Below are 19575 nucleotides of genomic sequence, written 5' to 3'. Positions count from 1 at the left end.
GAGGTGTGTTTCTTGTATGCAACAAATGCTGGGTCCTGTTTATATATTAGGCTGTTAGCCTATCTTGGTTTATTGGAGAATTGTATTGGGTCCATTGATTTTGAGAGATATTAGGGACCAGTGATTGTCCCTTCCTGTTATTCTTGTTGTTAGAGGTGGAATCATGTTTGTTTCTCTTCTTTTGGGTTTGTTATGGAAAGATTAATTTCTTGCTTTTTCTTGGATGTAGTTTTTCTCTTTGTGTTGTACTTTTCCCTCTATTATCCTCTGTAGGGCTGGATTAGTGGAAAGATATTGTTTAAATTTGGTTTTGTCTTGGAATTCCTTGGTTTCTCCATCTATGGTAAATGAGAATTTTGCTGCGCATAGTAGCCTGAGCTGACATTTTTGTTCTCTTAAGGTTTGTATGACATCTGCCAAAGATCATCTGGCTTTTAGAGTCTCCATTGTGAAATCTGGTATAATTCTGATAGGTCTCCCTTCATATGTTACTTGACCTTTTTCCCTTATAGCTTTCAATATTCTTTCATTGTTCTGTGCATTTGGTGTTTTAAGAGGAATTTCTTTTCTGGTCCCATCTGATTGTTGTTTTGTAGGTTTCTTAAATGTTTATGGGTATCTCTTTCTTTAGGTTAGGAAAATTTGCTATCTATATTTTTGAGGGAGATTTTGCTGGTCCTTTGAGTTGGGAATCTTTACTCTCTTGTATACCTGTAATACTTAGGTTTAGTCCTTTCATCGTGTCCTGTCTTTCTTGATTGTTTTGAGTTGGGAGCTTTTTTCTTTTTGTATTTTTCTTGATTGTTGTGTCAGTTTCTTCTTTGGTATCTTCTACACTGGAGATTCTCTCTTCTATCTCTTGTATTCTGTTGGTGATGCTTATATCTGTGACTCCTACTCTCTTTCCTAGGCTTTCATCTCTAGAGTTGTCTCCCTTTGTGTTTTCTTTAATGTTTCTATTTACATTTTTAGATTCCAGAAGGTTTTGTTCAATTCTTTCACCTATTTGATTGTATTTTTCTATATTTAAGGGATTTATGTGTTTCTTTTTTAAGGGCTTCTAATTGTTTACCTGTGTTCCCCTGAATTTCTTTAAGGGAGTTATTTATATCTTTCTTAAAGTTCTCTATTATCATCATGAGGTGTGATATTAAATTAGAATCTTGCTTTACAGGTGTTTTGGGGTATCCAGGGCTTGCTGTGGTGGGTGACTGAGTTCTCATGTTGCTACTAGTGTTGGTTTCTGTTGCTTATATTCTTGCATTTGCCTCTTGCCATCTGGTTATTTCTGGTGATAACTGGCCTTGCTGTCACTGACTGAACCCTTGCCCTCTTGTGAGCCTATTATCTTGGGTATGTCAGGACTCCTGGGGGTCAAACTATCTCTCTGTGTGTGGGTAGGTATGGGAAGCTGGAGCACATAGCCTCTGCCTCAGGACACAGGTCAAACCAGAAAGAATATGGGTCTACGGCTAGGTAGGCTTCATGTACCCCCTGGGTCCCTCTGATCCAAGTTAGGCCAGGTATTGGGGTGGAGGTTGGGGCCGCACCTTGATCAGAATGTGTCAGAACTCATGGGTAGCAAGCTGTCTATAGGTGTAGCCTGAGTGGGTGGGGATGATCCAGAGCATAAGCTGTGCTCCCAGGCACAGGTGCAAACTGTTAGGCTTCCTGTATTTCCTTATGGTATTTTTTTTATTACTTCTTTAAAGGCCTCTATTATTTTTATAAAATCATTTTCTTGTGTTTGGTTATCCTAGGATATCCAGGGCTTGCTGTAATGGTGTAAATATGCTTTAGCTGTTTTATAGTCCTGGCTTTTGTTGATTGTGTTCATTAGAGGGCCGTTAGTCATCTAGCTGGTTTTAGTCAAAGAAGTCTCATCATGTATAGGGTACATTTTGATGGTCCTGGTGTGGCAAGCTTCTGATGGGTAGCCTTGGTCTCTATGTTTCAGGAAATGCAGGTTTGTATGGTTCAGGAGCCACAGGTCAGATGTAGGTGGGTGGAGAAGTGGCAGGAAAATTGAGAATCCCCCTGTGCTAGCAGGCTGCTCAGGACAGCTTGGCATGGCCAAGATAGTCCAGAGAGCAGGGAAGATGGGTAGGGAAAGGGAACCTTACCTGTGTGGTTTAGGAGACTAGGTCTGATGAAGATGGGGGTTGGGGGGAGATGAGAAGTAGTGGAAGACTGAGTGTTTTCCTGGGATGGTAGGGTACTCTGGGCCGTTTGGCTAGGCCAGGGAGTCTCATCAAGCAGAGAAGATGGAAGGGGGAAGGAAAGCTTACCTCTATGGATAAGATCCTTGCATCCCATGTTGAAATGAAGATGTTCATATCACAAGAGAAGGGCCCCTTTGGGTGGCCTGGGAAAGACATCTTGAACAATGCATGGGAGGTAGTCACAGCTGGCCTGGAGGCAACCCTGGAACTTTGCCAGGACAGAGGGCCTGCAACGATGGGTAAGTAAAGGATCCAGGTATGTTAGAGGGATTGAGCAAGGGGTGATAGTGAGTCTCCAGGGACAATAGGAAGGGGACATGAATTTGACTTTGTCAGCTTTTATTTCATTAATGATTCTGGAAAATTTAATTGAGAATACTCTTATATATGGTAACATGGATTTCCTATATTAGGCTGTATAGTAACAAGTCAGTTATTCTTGGTATTTGATTAGTTTTTAGTCTCTGAATTAAGTGTTCCTCATTGAAACCAAGTTTCTTTAACCCCAACTTGCCCCAGCCTGTGAGAGTTCAGAGGAGACCTGGGAGGGGGCGAAAGAATGGGGTACAGGAGGCAGAAAGAAGGAGAGCAAGTGTTTGTTCTGATCAAGCTCTCAGACTTTAATTTAAAAACAGCAGCTTATAAAGACAAGCAGGCAGGAAGGTCACCCAGGACCCAGGACCAATTTCACTACCATCAGCACCCTCCCTATAGCCCTAAACCATAAGTTGCAGGTATAGACTAATAAGAACAGAGGGCTAGAGACAGAAGCTCTAAAAGTGATAAGAACGGACAACTGGCTAGGTGTCCCAGCAGGTGTAAGTGGGCTTCACATTGCTGAAACATTCCCGAGACAGAGGTTGTATAAGTGGGCTTGGCTCTTGGCACCAACTGAAACAGCAATAAGCTCCCTATGAATGTGATTCAAACCTGTTGAACATGTAGCAAATGTCAGTAGCAGATTCTCTTCTAAGTCCTTTTACCTTGCTAATCATTGGCTTTTGGCAAGTTTCCCTGTGTAACCTCTCTTCTTGACCCTCCCCAGTACAGCTGGTCTCAGATTGAACCAGATAGCCTTCTCTTAACCCACAAATAGTCTTGCCACTATGACACCAGTGGGTATGCCTTGCCTGCCCAATTGAGATTGTAACACATGGGATCCAAATCTGTGTAAAGACTTTGATAACTGCTTCTCCCTCAAGTCTGCATAGCAGTTTTTGAAACCATGAATGCTACAACCAGTGAGTTCCAAGATATCTGTAGACTGTGAGTGCTTTGATCTGAGTTGGGTTTTTTTTTTTTTTTGGTTTTTTTTTTTGTTGTTGTTGTTGTTTTGTTTTGTTTGTTTGGTTGGTTGGTTGGTTTTGTTTTTTTCTAAAGAAGGTCCATTTGCCTTCTGACTCTCCTATATTGACCCCTGTGAATTTTTCTCTGTCCTTGATATGTGGAGTCACTGATGGAGCACTGTGTTGGTGTAGTCCTGATTAGAGGAGAAGTGTTCCAGTTTTGCTTTTTTTATTTTTTATTTTTATTTTTTTTTGGTACTGTTTGCTTTAGCTGTACTTCTCTTTGTTTTTATCATTCTGATGAATGTATTCTCATACTCTTGAAAGCTTTTATACTCAGCAAATGTCATATTTTGCCACAGGGCTTTTATGTATATAATGACATGATCATTTTTCTTCTCTCACTGCATCTATATCTTTGGGGTCTTACATTGATTAGTGTGTAAGTTCTGCAACAGTCTTGTGTTCTGGTGTGAACTCAGCTTTCCTTCAATTTCCATAGAATTTAGACACAATCTCTTAAATCAGGATCAGATAAACTATCTAAACAGGTCATTAACCCCTAAAGAAATAGAAGCAGTCATTAAATGTCTCTGAACCAGAAAAGCCAGGACCAGATGGTTTTAGTACAGAATTCTATCAGACCTTCAAGAAGTAATACCACTACTCTAAAACTTATTCCACAAAATAGAAACAGAAGGAACACTACCTTATTTTTTTTCTATCAAGCCATAGTTATACTGATACCTAAATCACACAAAGACCCAACAAAGAAAGAGAACTTCAGACCATTTTCCTTTATGAATATCAATGCAAAAATACTCAATAAAATTCTTGAAAACTGAATCCAAGAACACATCAAAATGATCACTGACCATAATCAAGTAGGCTTCATCCCAACAATGCAGGGATGGTTCAATTTATGGAAATCAATCAATGTAATCCACTATATAAACAAACTCAAAGAAAAATACCACATGATCATCTAATCAGATGCTGAGAAGGCATTTGACAAAATTCAACATCCCTTCATGTTAAAAGTCTTGGAAAGATTAGGAATTCAAGACCTCTTCCTAAACATAATAAAAGCAATATACAGCAAACCAATAGCCAACATCAAACTAAATGGAGAGAAACTTGAAGCTGCAAAACTTTTCAATGTGTCACTGTCACCTCACTTTAGTGTGGCTGTCTTTCCTGAGCTGGCACTCACCCTGACACTGTAAGAAAATTTCCTTGTGCTCCATGAATCTGTCTCACTGTTCTTTGATTTAAGTCTCTATAGGAGGTAATAACTAAGAGCAGGTGATGTGGGTCGGCAGTGAAGGATGCTTGTTCTTCCAAGTTACAGGTTCTGTTCACTGTGCTTGCCAGGGGACTTTATATCTATACAAAACTCAGATTCTAGCCCTCTTCTGCCTGCTATAGACTGTGCGTGCATGAAGTGCATAGACCTACAAGGAGGCAAAAATACTCTGCCCAGTCAAATTGAAAAAAATAAACCTTATTTTCAAAAGGAAACTGTAAACAATATGTAGTTACTGAGAACTTGCCAAGATAACCACCGTACAGGAAGGAACATAAGAGTTGTCACTCCTGTTGTGGAACTCCATATGCAGCCTGGATATGGACAAATAGTTGACAGATACCTGAAGTCAACATTGGAAGAGTTAGGAATGATCCCTGTGTATGATAAATAAGGTTGTTCATGGACTCCAGAGTAGCAAATATCTCATGTTCATTGTAATGTGGCAAAGATTTATCATATGGATGATGTAGGTAAGTGCATAGCAGTAAGTTTTAAGAGATTCCACCCTAATTGCAGAGTAACTTATAGTATAGGGAAATGCCTGTGAGTTAGTACAACAAGTTGTATTAAGAACTCTGTTTTAATTGTGTCCTAACTCAAACCCAACAAAGTCTTCCATGATATTCATATGCAAAGTGCATTGAAACCAAACACATTTAGTAAAATTCTCACTGTCACACTCATACCAGTGCCTGTGGGTCCTAGGCAGCCCCATGGGTACTGAATAGAAGAGGAGGAAGTGGGCATTTGTCTCATAAGTTTGCAAAACCTCACCACAGTGCCACATGGGGCCCCTGGGGAAGACCATTTCTTGGTCATCTGTCCCATCCCTTGTTACATTTTCATCCTGTTAGTCCCACTCATGTTTCATGTATGATTTAATGTAGGTTTAGGATTGGAAGACAGGCTATCAGGTATTCATAATTCCAAATATGCTGTTATATGACAGTATGGATTTCCATAACTCACTCCCATTCCTCCAGCTTTTACCACCTTCCCCCTTCCCCAACTTCACTCATTGTACTCAGTACACTCTGAAATGACAATTTCCTGTTAGAAACTATGTTTGACTGATTTATTAGGCTTTCAAGCAGCACCAGGCTATGGTATAAATAGAATCACTTCAAAGCAATGATCGAGTCTATCTTGGGCCTGTGATCTTTCTAATCATTGCCTTTTGTCTGACTTCCAGTGCCAGCTATGTATTTCCTCTGTGGCTGACCTCAGAATAAAACAAAAAGGCTTCTGTTACTTACAATGTTATCTTGGAACTATTGTGCTGATGGGCATAACTTGCTGAACATGTTGGCTTTGCACCACTGGTGGTTAGCATCTGGGGACAGCCACTGATGACTTTTTTACCAGTCGCTTACCAAGTCCTTTTAGCAGTTTAAATTCTATACCAGTGTATCCATTACATTTCTTTGTCCATGTAAATCCTTGCAACTGATATAGATAAATAGATAGATAGACAGACAGACAGACAGACAGACAATGAGTGGTCTACTGAGTTCTCAGCATATTCTCTAGCAATATCCAAGCAATAACATAACCAAGTGATATTTTCTGGTATTTTTATAAAGCTTATTAAGAGTATTATTAGATTGGAGCTTTCTTGTGGAATGTTTATAGTTTTTAAATTGAAGAATCATGTTTCACAAATTATATAATTTGTAAAAACATACATCCTTGTTTTCTTATTTTAGTCTTTGAAAATGTTCTAAGTCTTACTTGATCTTTGTTAACACTGACACACTGTTATGAGTTAGTATGAAGGCACTGCACATCTCTTTCTTCTGAGTACAGTAGAATGATGGAGGTTGTGTTCAAATTACATAATGATGGGTTAGGATGTTCGATACTGTCTTGACTATTCTGAGGTATGTTCCTTCTGTTCTTACATTCATCAGTGCTTTCATAGTGAACCAAAGTGACATTATGCCTCAGATCATTCATGAATATGTTGACAGGTTTGTGTGTCTTCCCTCAGTGATTTTACATATTTTACAATTTGAAATGTTTGTTTTGTGGGTCTTGAAACAGTCTTACATCATTGGCATGAAATCAACTTGTTCTCCTTCTGAACAGAGAAATTTCTTTGTCAGTATAAATCCTTGCAACTAATCTATAATTTCTTTTTCTTTCTTTTCACTTTTTTCATTCATCTGAGTTTTTTTAGGTCAGGGTAAAGTTGGGTTTGTGTGATGACTAACATCGCATTTTCTCAGTATTCTGCAATATCTACTCTGTACGATAATTATAGGTTTTTTTTAAGAGAATTGGAGTATTCATTACTAAGTGTGTCCTGTCCTCAGACATTGTTAGTGTGGTGATACTCTGTCATCACTTGGCTCATTGCCTGACCTAGTTTTATGGCATAAAAGATTGGTATTCACTTGTTTCTATAAAAATCATCCTTTTCCTCTTCAATTCTCATTAATTTTGTTTGACTCCTGTATCAATCTACAGGTGGGTCTGCCATATGTACATACATTAATTCAAGATTTCCTTGTACTGTATTAAAAGGTTCCAGCATTAGAAAGGCCTAGAACCACTGGCTTAGAACATTTAGCACATGGACATTCCGTTTAAAGACAGATGTGCCCTGAATTGTAATATTCTACTTATAATTGCATTCACATGAATTTTAATGGTCAATATTCTCACACAAAGGTGTGCATGCAACTTAGAAAAGAATTCTGCATTGAAAGGAAGAGTAATTGGAAAGATACATTTTACCTCAGGAACAATATAAAGACTTCTTAGACGATGACGTAAATGTCTGTAACTCAACCTGATGATGATTTATCAGTTTGAAAAAAAAATGATGTTTAGAAGTTTGAATCTGTGTCTGTACATCAAGACAGCAGGATACATATGGAAAATAGAGGTACTGTATCTGCAAGGTAGAATGAAATGAAATGTGACCTAAGGGTCGGATATAGTATTCTACTTTGATGACTAGTGAACCTCCATTTAATGCTAGGCATCAATCTTAGTCCCCACTAGCCATTTGTCCCTGACTCTAGGCCTTGAAACACTTCCAGTAGTAACTGAAATAATGTTTTATAGCAGGTGTGTATGTGTTCTGTGTTTGTGCCTGTTGTCTGCTTAGGTTAGAAAAAGGCCTCAGATTGTAGTCATGTTCCTTGCCACATTAAATGTATCATTGCATGCTCTACTTTCTATAGGAATGTTGAAAATTTTTCGGGTATAATTTTTATTTTTGTGTCTTTATAAATAGTTTAACATTGCTCATAACAGTTATATTTATTCTAGCTTTTAATTTTTCAGAGAAGAGTAACAAGAAGAATGAATGCTTCTCTTGAAAATGCTCCTCAGGTCAGTGTCCTGTCCACATTTCTTTGAAATTCCTATTATTATTTAAGCCATTTGAGACTTTAGCTGTCTACTTCTGTTAAAGTTATTGAAAATGTTTGATTTCTGTAATACATCTCTGTTCTTCACCAATGATCAAAATTAAGCCTTTAGATATTTCACTTAAAATGGGACGGGCAACGCCTTGACCTATTGTATTTTCACTAGATTTTATACTATGAGTACACATAAATTTCCAAGGATTGAAGAGCTGCAGTTCTGATAGGGGATGTATTGTAGATGATGCTCAAATAATATTTTGGTGGCTTATTTCTTCATTGCATGGACTTCTATCCTTTAATATTAATGGGAAGGGAAAATCTCCTGTGCCACATAAATTGCATTTCAGGAATAGTCAGGTTTCCAGAAACAACGTTATGAATGTGGATCTGCAAATACATTCATGATGACATCACCTAGCAATATATGGAATCATAGAGTATATGGAAAAATAGAATTAGAAGACAATCGCTGTCCTGAATCCTAATAATAATAATCAGCTCCCTAGAGCACAGACGATGGAAAGATTATGTGACTTTCTTTGACCATACCATTGATGGGTTTGTGAGGAGATGCAGATTGCAGTATTCTTTTTTGGTATTTTATATCTCAGAGAGATAATGGCTGTGTTGACACATGAAATCTGTTTGTCTCTAAGACTCTGCCTAGTGCTCAGTGGGGTCAGTTCTCAATATACAGATGATTATTCTCTTTTTCTCTTTTGTTTCAATTTTTAGAAGTTGTGTAAACACTACTGTGTACAACTTTCTATTGCAGCTCACGGAATTTATTAATAAGATTTTTCTGAAGAGTATTGCCTTGTTACTTCCTATAAGCCATGAAATTTCAAGCATGAATTAATATCCCTCTAAATTTGTTCTCTTATTTCTTTTATAGGAAGAATGTTCCATCCACCCTATGTTTTTCCTATTTTACAAGCAATGTATTATATAGGGAAAAGCTCTGAAGAGTTGTGGCACTGTTTCTTTACAATATTATATAACTTAACTGTTTAAGTACATAAACATTCATCTGCATGTGTTTATGTATAGTGAGTCACATATCCATGAGTCCATGTGTTCAGCATCTATTTCTTGAGACTGAAATCAGGCATGGTAGTTAGCAACAATGGATATAGAAAGAAATGAAATGAAAGTTAAAATGAGAAGATTGAGGATTTCACTTATGTCAATCTCGTGAGCAATAATGTATTTGAAAGAGTTAGTATACAAAGCAAGATTTTGATTTAAAATCACAACTCATGATGATGTTAGAGGACTTTAAGAAGGACATAAATAACTCCCTTAAAGAAAAACAGGACAACACAGAAAAACTGGTAGAACCCCTTAAAGGGGAAACATAAAAATCCCTTAAAAAATTACAAGAAAACACAATCAAACAGGTGAAGTAATTGAACAAAACCATCCAGTATCTAAAAATGGAAATGAAAACAATAAAGAGATCACAAGCATGGAGAGAGAAAACCTAGGAAAAAGATCAGGAGTAATAGAGGCAAGCATCACCAACAGAATACAAGAGATTTAAGAGAGAATCTCAGGAGCAAAAGATACCATAGAATGAATATATTGACACAAATGCAAAAAGCTCCTAACCCAAAACATCCAGGAAATCCAGGACACAATTAGAAGATCAAACCTAAGGATAATAGGTATAGAAAAGAGAGAAGATTTTCAACTTAAGGGCCAGTAAATATCTTCAGCAAGATTATACAAGAAAACTTCCCTAATCTAAATAAAGAGATTCCCATAAACATACAAAAAGCCTACAGAACTCCAATTAGATTGAACCAGAAAAGAAATTCCTCCCATCACATAATAGTTAAAACACCAAATGCACAAAACAAAGAATCTTAAAAGCAGTAAGAAACAAGGTCAAGTAACATTAAAAAAAAAAAAAAAAGCATACCTATCAGAAATACACCAGACTTCTCAACAGAGAATATGAAAGCTAGAAGATCCTGGGCAGATGTCATACAGATCATAAGAGAACACAAATACCAGCCAAGGCTACTATATCCAGCAAAACCTGCAATTAATATAGATGAAGAAACAAAGATATTCCATGACAAGACCAAATTTACACAATATCATTCCACAAATCCAGCCCTATAAAGGATAATAAATAGAAAACTCCAACATGGTGAGGGAAACTACACAATAGTCTAATTTCAACTAACACAAAAAGATACCAACATAAACATAATTTCACCTCGAAGAATAAAAATAGGAAGCAACAATCATTTGTCCCTAATATCACTCAACATCAATGGACTCAATTCCCCAATAAAAAGACATAGACTAACAGATTGGATACATAAAGAGGACCCAGCATTTTGGTGCACACCTCAGTGACAAAAACAGAAAGTACCTCAGAGTAAAAGGCTGGAAAACCATTTTCTAAGCAAATGGTCCCAAGAAACAAGCTGGAGTGCCATTTTACTATCAAATAAAATCGACTTTAAATCTAAAGTTATCAAAAAAGATAAGGAAGAATGCTTCCTATTCATCAAAGGAAAAATCCATCAAGATGAACTCTCAATCCTAAATATTTATGTTCCAAATTCAATGGAACATACATTCATAAAAGAAACCTTACTAAATCTCAAAGTACACATTGTACCTCACACAATAATAGTGGGAGACTTCAACACCCCAATCTCAGCAATGAACAGATCATGGAAACAGAAACTAAACAGAGACACAGAGAAACTAACAGAAGTTATGAACTAAATGGATACAACATATATCTACAGAACATTTTACCCTAAGAGAATATAGGTTCTTCTCAGCACCTCTTGGTACCTTCTCCAAAACTGACCATATAATCAGTCACAAAACAGGCCTCAACAGATAAAAGAAGATTTAAATAAACCCATGCATCCTATCAGATCAACACAGACTAAGGCTGGTCTTCAGTAACAATAAAAACAACAGGAAGAACACATGCATATGGAAAATGAACAGTGCTCTACTCAATGATAACTTGGTCAAGGAAGAAATAAAGAAATTAAAGACATTTTAGCATTTATTGAAAATAAAAGCACAACCTACCCAAACTTATGCCACACAATGAAAACAGTGCTAAGAGGAAAACTCAGAGCTATGAGTGTCTCCAAAAAGAAACTGGAAAGAGCATATATTAGCACCTTGACAGCACACCTAAAAGCTCTAGAACAAAAATAAACAAATACACCCAAGAGGAAACTCTGGGCTGAAATCAACCAAGTAGAAATAAAAAGAACTATACAAAGAATCAACAAAACCAGGAGCTGGTTCTTTCACAAAATCCACAAGATAGATAAGCCCTTAGCTAGACTAACCAGAGGCCACAGAGAGTGTATCCAAATTAACAAAATCAGAAATGTAAAGGGAGACATAACAACAGAAACTAAGAAAATTTTAAAAAATTATTAGATCCTACTGCAAAAGTATATACTCAACAAAATTGGAAAACCTGGATGAAATGGACAATTTTCTAGACTGATACCAGGTACCAAAGTTAAATCAGGATCAGTTAAACCATCTAAACAGTCCTATAGGCCCTAAAGAAATAGAAGCAGTTATTAAAAGTTTCCTCACCAAAAAAAATCCCAGGATCAGATGGGTTTAGTGCAGAATTCTATCAGACCTTCATAGAAGACCTAATACCAATACTTTCCAAACTATTCCACAAAATTAGAAACAGAAGGAGCACTACTCAATTCCGTCTGTGTAGCCACAATCATTCTTATACCTAAACCACACCAAGAGTCCCCCCAAAAAAAGAGAGAGAGGGAGAACTTCAGATCAGTCTCCCTTATGAATGTCAATGCAAAAATACTCAATGATAATTCTTGCAAACAGAATCCAAGAACACATGAAAACCATCATCCGTCATGATCAAGTAGGCTTCATCCCAGGGATGCAGGGATGATTCAATATATGGAAATCCATCAACATAATCCACTACATAAACAAACTCAATGAAAGAAAACCATGTGATCATTTCAATAGATGCTGAGAAAGCATTTTACAAAACTCAACACCCCTTCATGTTAAAAGTCTTGGAAAGATCAGGAATTCAAGGCCCATACCTAAACATACTAAAAGCAATATACAGCAAACCAGTAGCCAACATCAAACTAAATGGAGAGAAACTTGAAACAGTCCCACTAAAATCAAGGACTAGACAGGGCTGTGCAACTCTTCCTATTGATATAGTCCTCAAAGTCCTAGCCAGAGCAATCAGACAACAAAAGGAGCTCAGAGTGATACAAATTGAAAAGGAAGAAGTCAAAAACTTACAATTTACAGATGATATGATAGTATACTTAATTGTTCACCAAAATTCCACCAGAGAGCCCGTAAACCTGATAAACAACTTCAGAAAAGTGGGTAGATATAAAATTAACTCCAACAAATCAGTAGCCTTCCTCTACTCAAAGAATAAACAGACTGAGAAGAAAATTAGGGAAAAGACACTCTTCACAATAGTCACACATAATATAACATACCTTGGTGTGACTCTTACCAAGCAAGGAAGAAACCTGTATGAAAAGAACTTCAAGTCTCTGAAGAAAGAAATTGAAGATCTCAGAAGATGGAAGGATCTCCCATGCTCATGGATTGGCAGGATTAATATTGTAAAGATGACCATCTTGCCAAAAGTAATCTACATATTCAATGAAATCCCCATCAAAATTCTAATTCAATTCTTCATAGAGTTAGACAGAGCAATTTGCAAATTCAGTTGGAAAAACAAAAAACCCAGGATAGCAAAAATTATCCTCAACAATAAAAAGACTTCTGAGGAAACCACCATCCCTGACTTCAAGCTGTATTATGGAATAATAGTGATAAAAAATGTATGGTGTTGGCACAAATAGGCATGTTGATCAATGGAATAGAATTGAAGACCCAGAAATGAACCCACACACCTATGGTCACTTGATTTTTGACAAAGGAGCCAAAACCATACACTGGAGATACGATAGCATTGCAACAAATGGTACTGGTTCAACTGGAGGTCAGCATGTAGAAGAATGCAAATTGATCCATTCTTTTTTTTTTTTTATTAACTTGAGTATTTCTTATTTACATTTCGAATGTTATTCCCTTACCCGGTTTCCGGGCAAACATCCCCCTAATCCCTCCTCCTCCTCCCCTTCTTTATTGGTGTTCCCCTCCCCATCCTCCCCCCATTGTCGCCCTCCCCCCAACAATCACGTTCACTGGAGGTTCAGTCTTAGCAGGACCAAGGGCTTCCCCTTCCACTGGTGATCTTACTAGGATATTCATTGCTACCTATGAGGTCAGAGTCCAGGGTCAGTCCATGTATAGTCTTTAGATAGTGGCTTAGTCCCTCGAAGCTCTGGTTGCTTGGCATTGTTGTTCATAAGGGGTCTCGAGCCCCTATTGATCCATTATTATTGTTCTGTACAAAGCCCAAGGGCAAGTGGATCAAGGAACTCTACCTTAAAGCAGGTACACTCAAAGAATTAGAAGAAAAAGTGGGGAAGAGCCTCGAACACATGGGAACTGGTAAAAATTCCCTGAATAGATCACCAGTGTCTTATGCTCTAAGATCAAGAATGGACAAGTGGGACTTCATAAAACTGCAAAGCTTCTGTAAGGCAAAGGACACTGTCATTAGGACAAAAGGACAACCAACAAATTGGGAAAAGATCTTTACCAATCCTACATCCGATAGAGTGCTAATACCCAATATATACAAAGAACTCAAAAAGTCAGATTCCAAAGAGCCAAATACCTTAAAAATAGGGTACAGAGCCAAAGAATTCTCAGCTGAGGAATATTGAATGGCTAAGAAGCACCTAAAGAAATGTTCAACGTCCTTAGCCATCAGGGAAATGCAAATCAAAACAATTCTGAGATTCCACCTCACACCAATCAGAATGGCTAAGATCCAAAACTCAGGTGACAACAGATGCTAGCGAGGATGTGGAGAAAGAGAAACACTCCTCCATTGTTGGTGGGATTGCAAACTGGTACAACCACTCTGGAAATCAGTCTGGATTTCCAGACTGGTTTTCTGGTTCCCCAGAAAAATGGATATACTACCACCTGAGGACCCAGCTATACCACTTTTGGGCATATACCCAAAACATGCCCCAACATGTATCAGGAACACATGCTCCACTATGTTCATAGCAGCCTTATTTATAATAGACAGAAGCTGGAAAGAGCCTAGATGTCCTTCAACAGAGGAATGGATACAGAAAATGTTGTACATTGACACAATGGTGTACGTAGCTATTAAAAACAATGACTTTATGAAATTCATTAGCAAATGGTGAAACTAGAAAATATCATCCTGAGTGAGGTTTCCCATCACCAAAAAACATACAAAATATGCACCCACTGATACATGGATATTAGCTCAAAAGCTCAGATTACCCAAGATACATTCCATAGACAACACGAAGCTCAAGACAAAGGACTACCAAAGTGCAGATGCTTCAGTCCTTTTTAGAAGGGGAAACAAAAATATTCATAGGAGGAAATAGGGAGGCAAATTTTGGAGCAGAGCCTAAAGGAAAGAGCATTCAGAGACTGCCCTACCTGAGGATATAGCCCATATACACACAGCCACCAAATCCAGAGAATATTGCTGATTCCAAGAAGTGCATGCATGCAAACAGGAGCCTGATGTAACTGTCTCCTGAGTGGCTCTGCCAGAGCATGACAAATACAGAGTCAGAGGCTTGCAGCCAATCTTTGAATTGAGAACAGGGTCCCTATTGGAGGAGTTAGAGAAAGGATTGAAGGAGCTGAAGGGGTTTGCAACCCCATAAGAACAACAATATCAACCAACCAGAGCTCCCAGGGACTAAACCACTATCCAAAGAGTAAACATGGACAGACCCATGGCTCCAGCTGTATATGTAGCAGAGGATACCCTTGTTGAGCACCAATTGTTCCTGCCAAGTCTCAACATCCCAATGTAGGGTAATGCCTGGTCTGGAAGCAGGAAGGGGTGTGTGGATGTGTGGGGGAACATCCTCATAGAAGGAGGGGGAGGAAGATTATGCTAGGGTAATGGGGAAATGGGATAACATTTGAAATGTAAATAAATACAAAAATATCCAATAAAAAAAAGAAAAGAAAAGAGTATACTTTTCTCAATTAAAAAAACAGTTTGGGGGGCTGGAGAAATGGCTCAGTGGTTAAGAGAGTGGTCAGATTAGTCTTCCAGAGGTCCTGGGTTCAATTTCCAGCAACCACATGGTAGCTCACAACCATCTGTAATGGGATCTGATGCCCTCTTCTGGTCTGAAGACAGTGTACTCATATACATTAAATAAATAAATCTTTTAAAAAAAAAACAGTTTGGTCAAAGAAAATTATTTTACTTCATCTGAGTGCATTGTGTGTGCACTCATTCACACATGTCTAAACTGTTAAAAGACTATGGAATTTATGAAATTGATATCTACATTACATATGTCACATTTGAGAAAACTTTATATAATTTTAATGCTGTCTAAATACTGTTTTTATTTTATAAATTTAATGTTGTGAATATAGTCCCATAAATCTCTTTACAAAGTACTTGATTCTATGTGTCCTTTGGAATATTGAATGCGTTCAGTGATATTACAGTCTTTTTCTGTTTATAGAAAAAAATTGTGGTTCTTAATTCATCCAAAAATTCTTCATTCATGTTCTACGTCTTTGTCCTTGAAATTGTACAGCATTGTATCTAAGCTTCAAGATATCAACTAAGCATTTTAGAATCGAGTCAATTGAGAGCCAGCTGCAGACAGGATTGATAGAATGTCCATAGTTGAGCAAGGCTGAAACTTGTAGAAATTTAAACCAAAGTTTTACTCATTGTTAACCATCTGTGATGTGACACACGTATTCTGGTTGATAGCAACCCATACTTCATAATGGTGCATTCCTTCATGTAGACCCCACATGTATATATTATATTCCTTTAAGTTTGGGTTTTTTTTGTGATTCCATTATGTAATTCAGTTTTAGAGAAGAGAAAAATACAATAAAGACTATGACTACTTTATGTAACATACTTTATTAAAATTAAATTTTAGTTTTATTTTATATATCGGTACATTTGCCTGAATGTATGCATATGTGCTGTACATTCCTTCAGCCTGTTGAGTTCAGAAGAGAGCATTAGATTTTAAAGGATTAGAAATAAAAATCTATTATGTAGTTCATGTGGGTGCCAGGAAATAGTTAAGGATTATAGAATTCAAACTGCACCCAAATTTTCAAATGAAGTAATGGTGGTATCTTTCTTTGTTGCCAAGGTTTTAGAAAACATCAGAAAATTCATGAATGTGAGAGACCTTAGGAATGTACTCAATGCAATGTCATTCTATGCATTGTCTAATCAGAGCAACAATGCTTAAAATCTGACATTTCTATAGCACTTCTAGATGTTTTTTGTCCTCAAATATTTCCCATGACTAATATTTATCACAACATACCTCTTATTCTTCGGGTCAGTTTCACCTACGAAAACACTTTTGTCCAGCAGCATATGATAAACAGGTGATTTTTCATTACAGGGTCAGTTAACATTCAAGGATGTCGCTGTGGACTTCTCACAGGAGGAATGGGAATGTCTTGACTGTGCTCAGAGAGCATTGTACATGGATGTGATGTTGGAGAATTACAACAATTTGTTTTATGTGGGTAAGAATACTGTTCTTATAGAATTCCTGATGCAGTCTTTGCATTTTGTTACTGTATGCTTATATAAACACTAAGACATATCTAGAGACTCCCTGAATAAGGGAAATTCTGGTTACCAACACAAGTTTTTCATTGTGTTTCCTTTACATTTCTCTCCATTCTTTGGAAGAGGATCCAGTGTTATATTCTGTAATCTCTCAAGATATCTTATCTACTTTTAATCAAAACTTCAAAATGAAAAAACAGTGGAATATTCAGAGTATGAAAATATATTGCCACACCTGTAATAATTAAAATATTCAAATTTTACTGTTGCATTAATTCTTCAGTTGTTTATAAGTTTTCAAACTGGTGAATGTTCTAAACACAGAAAGAGCTATTTGTTGTGAGAATTTTGTTGTTGCTTATTTAGTTAGTTTTTTTACCTGTTATTTCTATGTTTAGTGTTGGTACAGAATGGCCTTTATATCAGGACTTCCATGCCAATTTGGATTACATAATGAATTCATAGCTGACTAAAGCTATTCTGTATTATTCTGTCAGAAAATATAAACAAGAGATTAAAGAAACTTTTTCTTAGATGCTCCTTCAGAGAGATCTGTTCTCAGAGTCTTTTACTGCTCCATCGCCTATTCTTTTTACTTTCTGCCAAGCCGTGTTTATAAAAGAAATAGAAGGCTATTGTTTCCTATCATTTGATGACATTTGAGTTTGTTCCAAGAATCTGTGTAATGATTGTGAAACAAGAAAGACCACGTTTGTGAGCTCTATCCTTCAGAATCACTAATTTATATTAGAACATTTCAGGGGACATGGGATATTGTCTTACTCATCCACTAATCCCTGTCATCTCTAATTGCACTTCTTTTTTCAGGGAATCACTGCATGTGTCATAAATATGAAAACATCTTGGATCAAGGCATACAGCATATTGTCCCCCAGCATGTGAATATCCAAGTTAAGTCTGATAAATGTTATGAGTTTGGCAACACCATTCATGAATCCACCCAAAGTATACCTTATAAAACTAACCTCAGGGATACCTCTGATACATCATTAAACCTAAGCAGACATGAACCTAGAAACAACAGAGAACCTTGCAAATGTAAAAACTGTGTAAACTGTTTAAGTTCATGCTCTACCGTCAGTTTGACTCAAGAAATCCACAGAGGAAAGAAGGAATCCAATGGTACAGAGCTTGATAAGGATTTCTACTCTAAACAAAAACTCATGCTGAAACAAACCAAATGGGGAAAGAAACTTTACAAATGTAGTGAATGTGCCAAGTGCTTTGCCAAGAAATGCTGGTTTAGAAAACATCAGACAATTCATACTGGAGAGAAAATTTACAAATGTAGAGAATGTGACAAACACTTTACCCAAAAACGCAATCTTATTATTCATCAGAGGTGTCATGGAGGAAAGAAACCTTACAAATGTAGTGAATGTGAGAAATGCTTCATTCAAGTTGGTGATCTTAGAAGACACCAGAGAATTCATACAGGAGAGAAACCTTACAAATGTAGTGAATGTGACAAATGCTTTAGCTACAAAAGCAGCCTTAGAAGTCATCAGATAATTCATACAGGAGAAAAACCTTACAAATGTAATGAATGTGACAAATGCTTTACCCACAAAGGAAGTCTTAGTATTCATCAGAGAATTCATACTGGAGAGAAACCTTACAAATGTCATGAATGTGACAAATGCTTTACCCAAAAAGGCAGTCTTATTACTCATCAGAGAATTCACACTGGAGAGAAACCTTACAAATGTAGTGAATGTGACAAAGGCTTTACCCTAAAATGCAGTCTAATCATTCATCAAATAATTCATACAGGAAAGAAAGCTTACAAATGTAGTGAATGTGACAAATGCTTTACTCTTAAATGTGATCTTAGTATTCATCAAAGAATTCATACAGGAGAGAAACTTTACAGATGTAATGAATGTGACAAATGCTTTACAAAGAAATACCGTCTTAGAAGTCATCAGACAATTCATACAGGAGAGAAACCTTACAAATGTAGTGAATGTGACAAATCTTTTACCCTAAAATGCCATCTTAGAATTCATCAGCGAATTCATACAGGAGAGAAACCTTACAAATGTAGTGAATGTGACAAATACTTTACTCAAAAAGGCGGTCTTAGTACTCATCAGAAAATTCATGCAGGAGAAAAACCCTACAGATGTAGTAAATGTGACAAATGTTATACTCGCAAAAGTCATCTTAGTGTTCATCAACGAATTCACATAGGAGAGAAACCTTACAAATGCAATGAATGTGACAAATGCTTTACAGACAAGTATTGTCTGAAAACTCATCAGAGAATACATTCAGGAAATAAACCTTACAAATGTAGTGAATGTGATAAATCATTTGCCCTGAAAGCCAGGCTCAAGAGTCATCAGATAATTCATACAGGAGAGAAACCATACAAATGTAGTAAATGTGGCAAATACTTTACCCAAAAAGGTAGTCTTAGTATTCATCAGAGAATTCATACAGGAGAGAAACCTTACAAATGTAGTGAATGTGACAAATGCTTCACCCGCAAAAGCAGTCTTAATGTTCACCAGAGAATTCATACAGGAGAGAAACCTTACAAATGTTGTGAATGTGAGAAATGCTTTTCACACAAAGGTGATTTTAGAAAACATCAGAGAATTCATATAGGGAAAAAACCTAACTA

At 37.0% G+C, this 19575-nt stretch overlaps 1 protein-coding gene across 1 annotated transcript in view; it reads left to right on the top strand.

The window, feature by feature from the left end:
* Positions 1-19344, top strand: part of Zfp758 (zinc finger protein 758) — a 46678-nt gene extending 27334 nt beyond the window's left edge. The window contains 4 exon segments of the mRNA XM_087605939.1: positions 8112-8159; positions 16753-16879; positions 17754-19144; positions 19146-19344. Coding sequence (XP_087462065.1) covers positions 8130-8159; positions 16753-16879; positions 17754-19144; positions 19146-19199 — 1602 coding nt within the window. The 5' untranslated portion in view covers positions 8112-8129 and the 3' untranslated portion in view covers positions 19200-19344.
* Positions 19345-19575: the final 231 nt, after the last annotated feature.

This window comes from Rattus norvegicus, chromosome 1 (genome assembly GCF_021556685.1).
Source record: "Rattus norvegicus strain SHRSP/BbbUtx chromosome 1, alternate assembly SHRSP_T2T, whole genome shotgun sequence".
NCBI classification, from domain to species: domain Eukaryota; kingdom Metazoa; phylum Chordata; class Mammalia; order Rodentia; family Muridae; genus Rattus; species Rattus norvegicus.
This window is presented reverse-complemented; position numbering and strand designations above follow the sequence as displayed.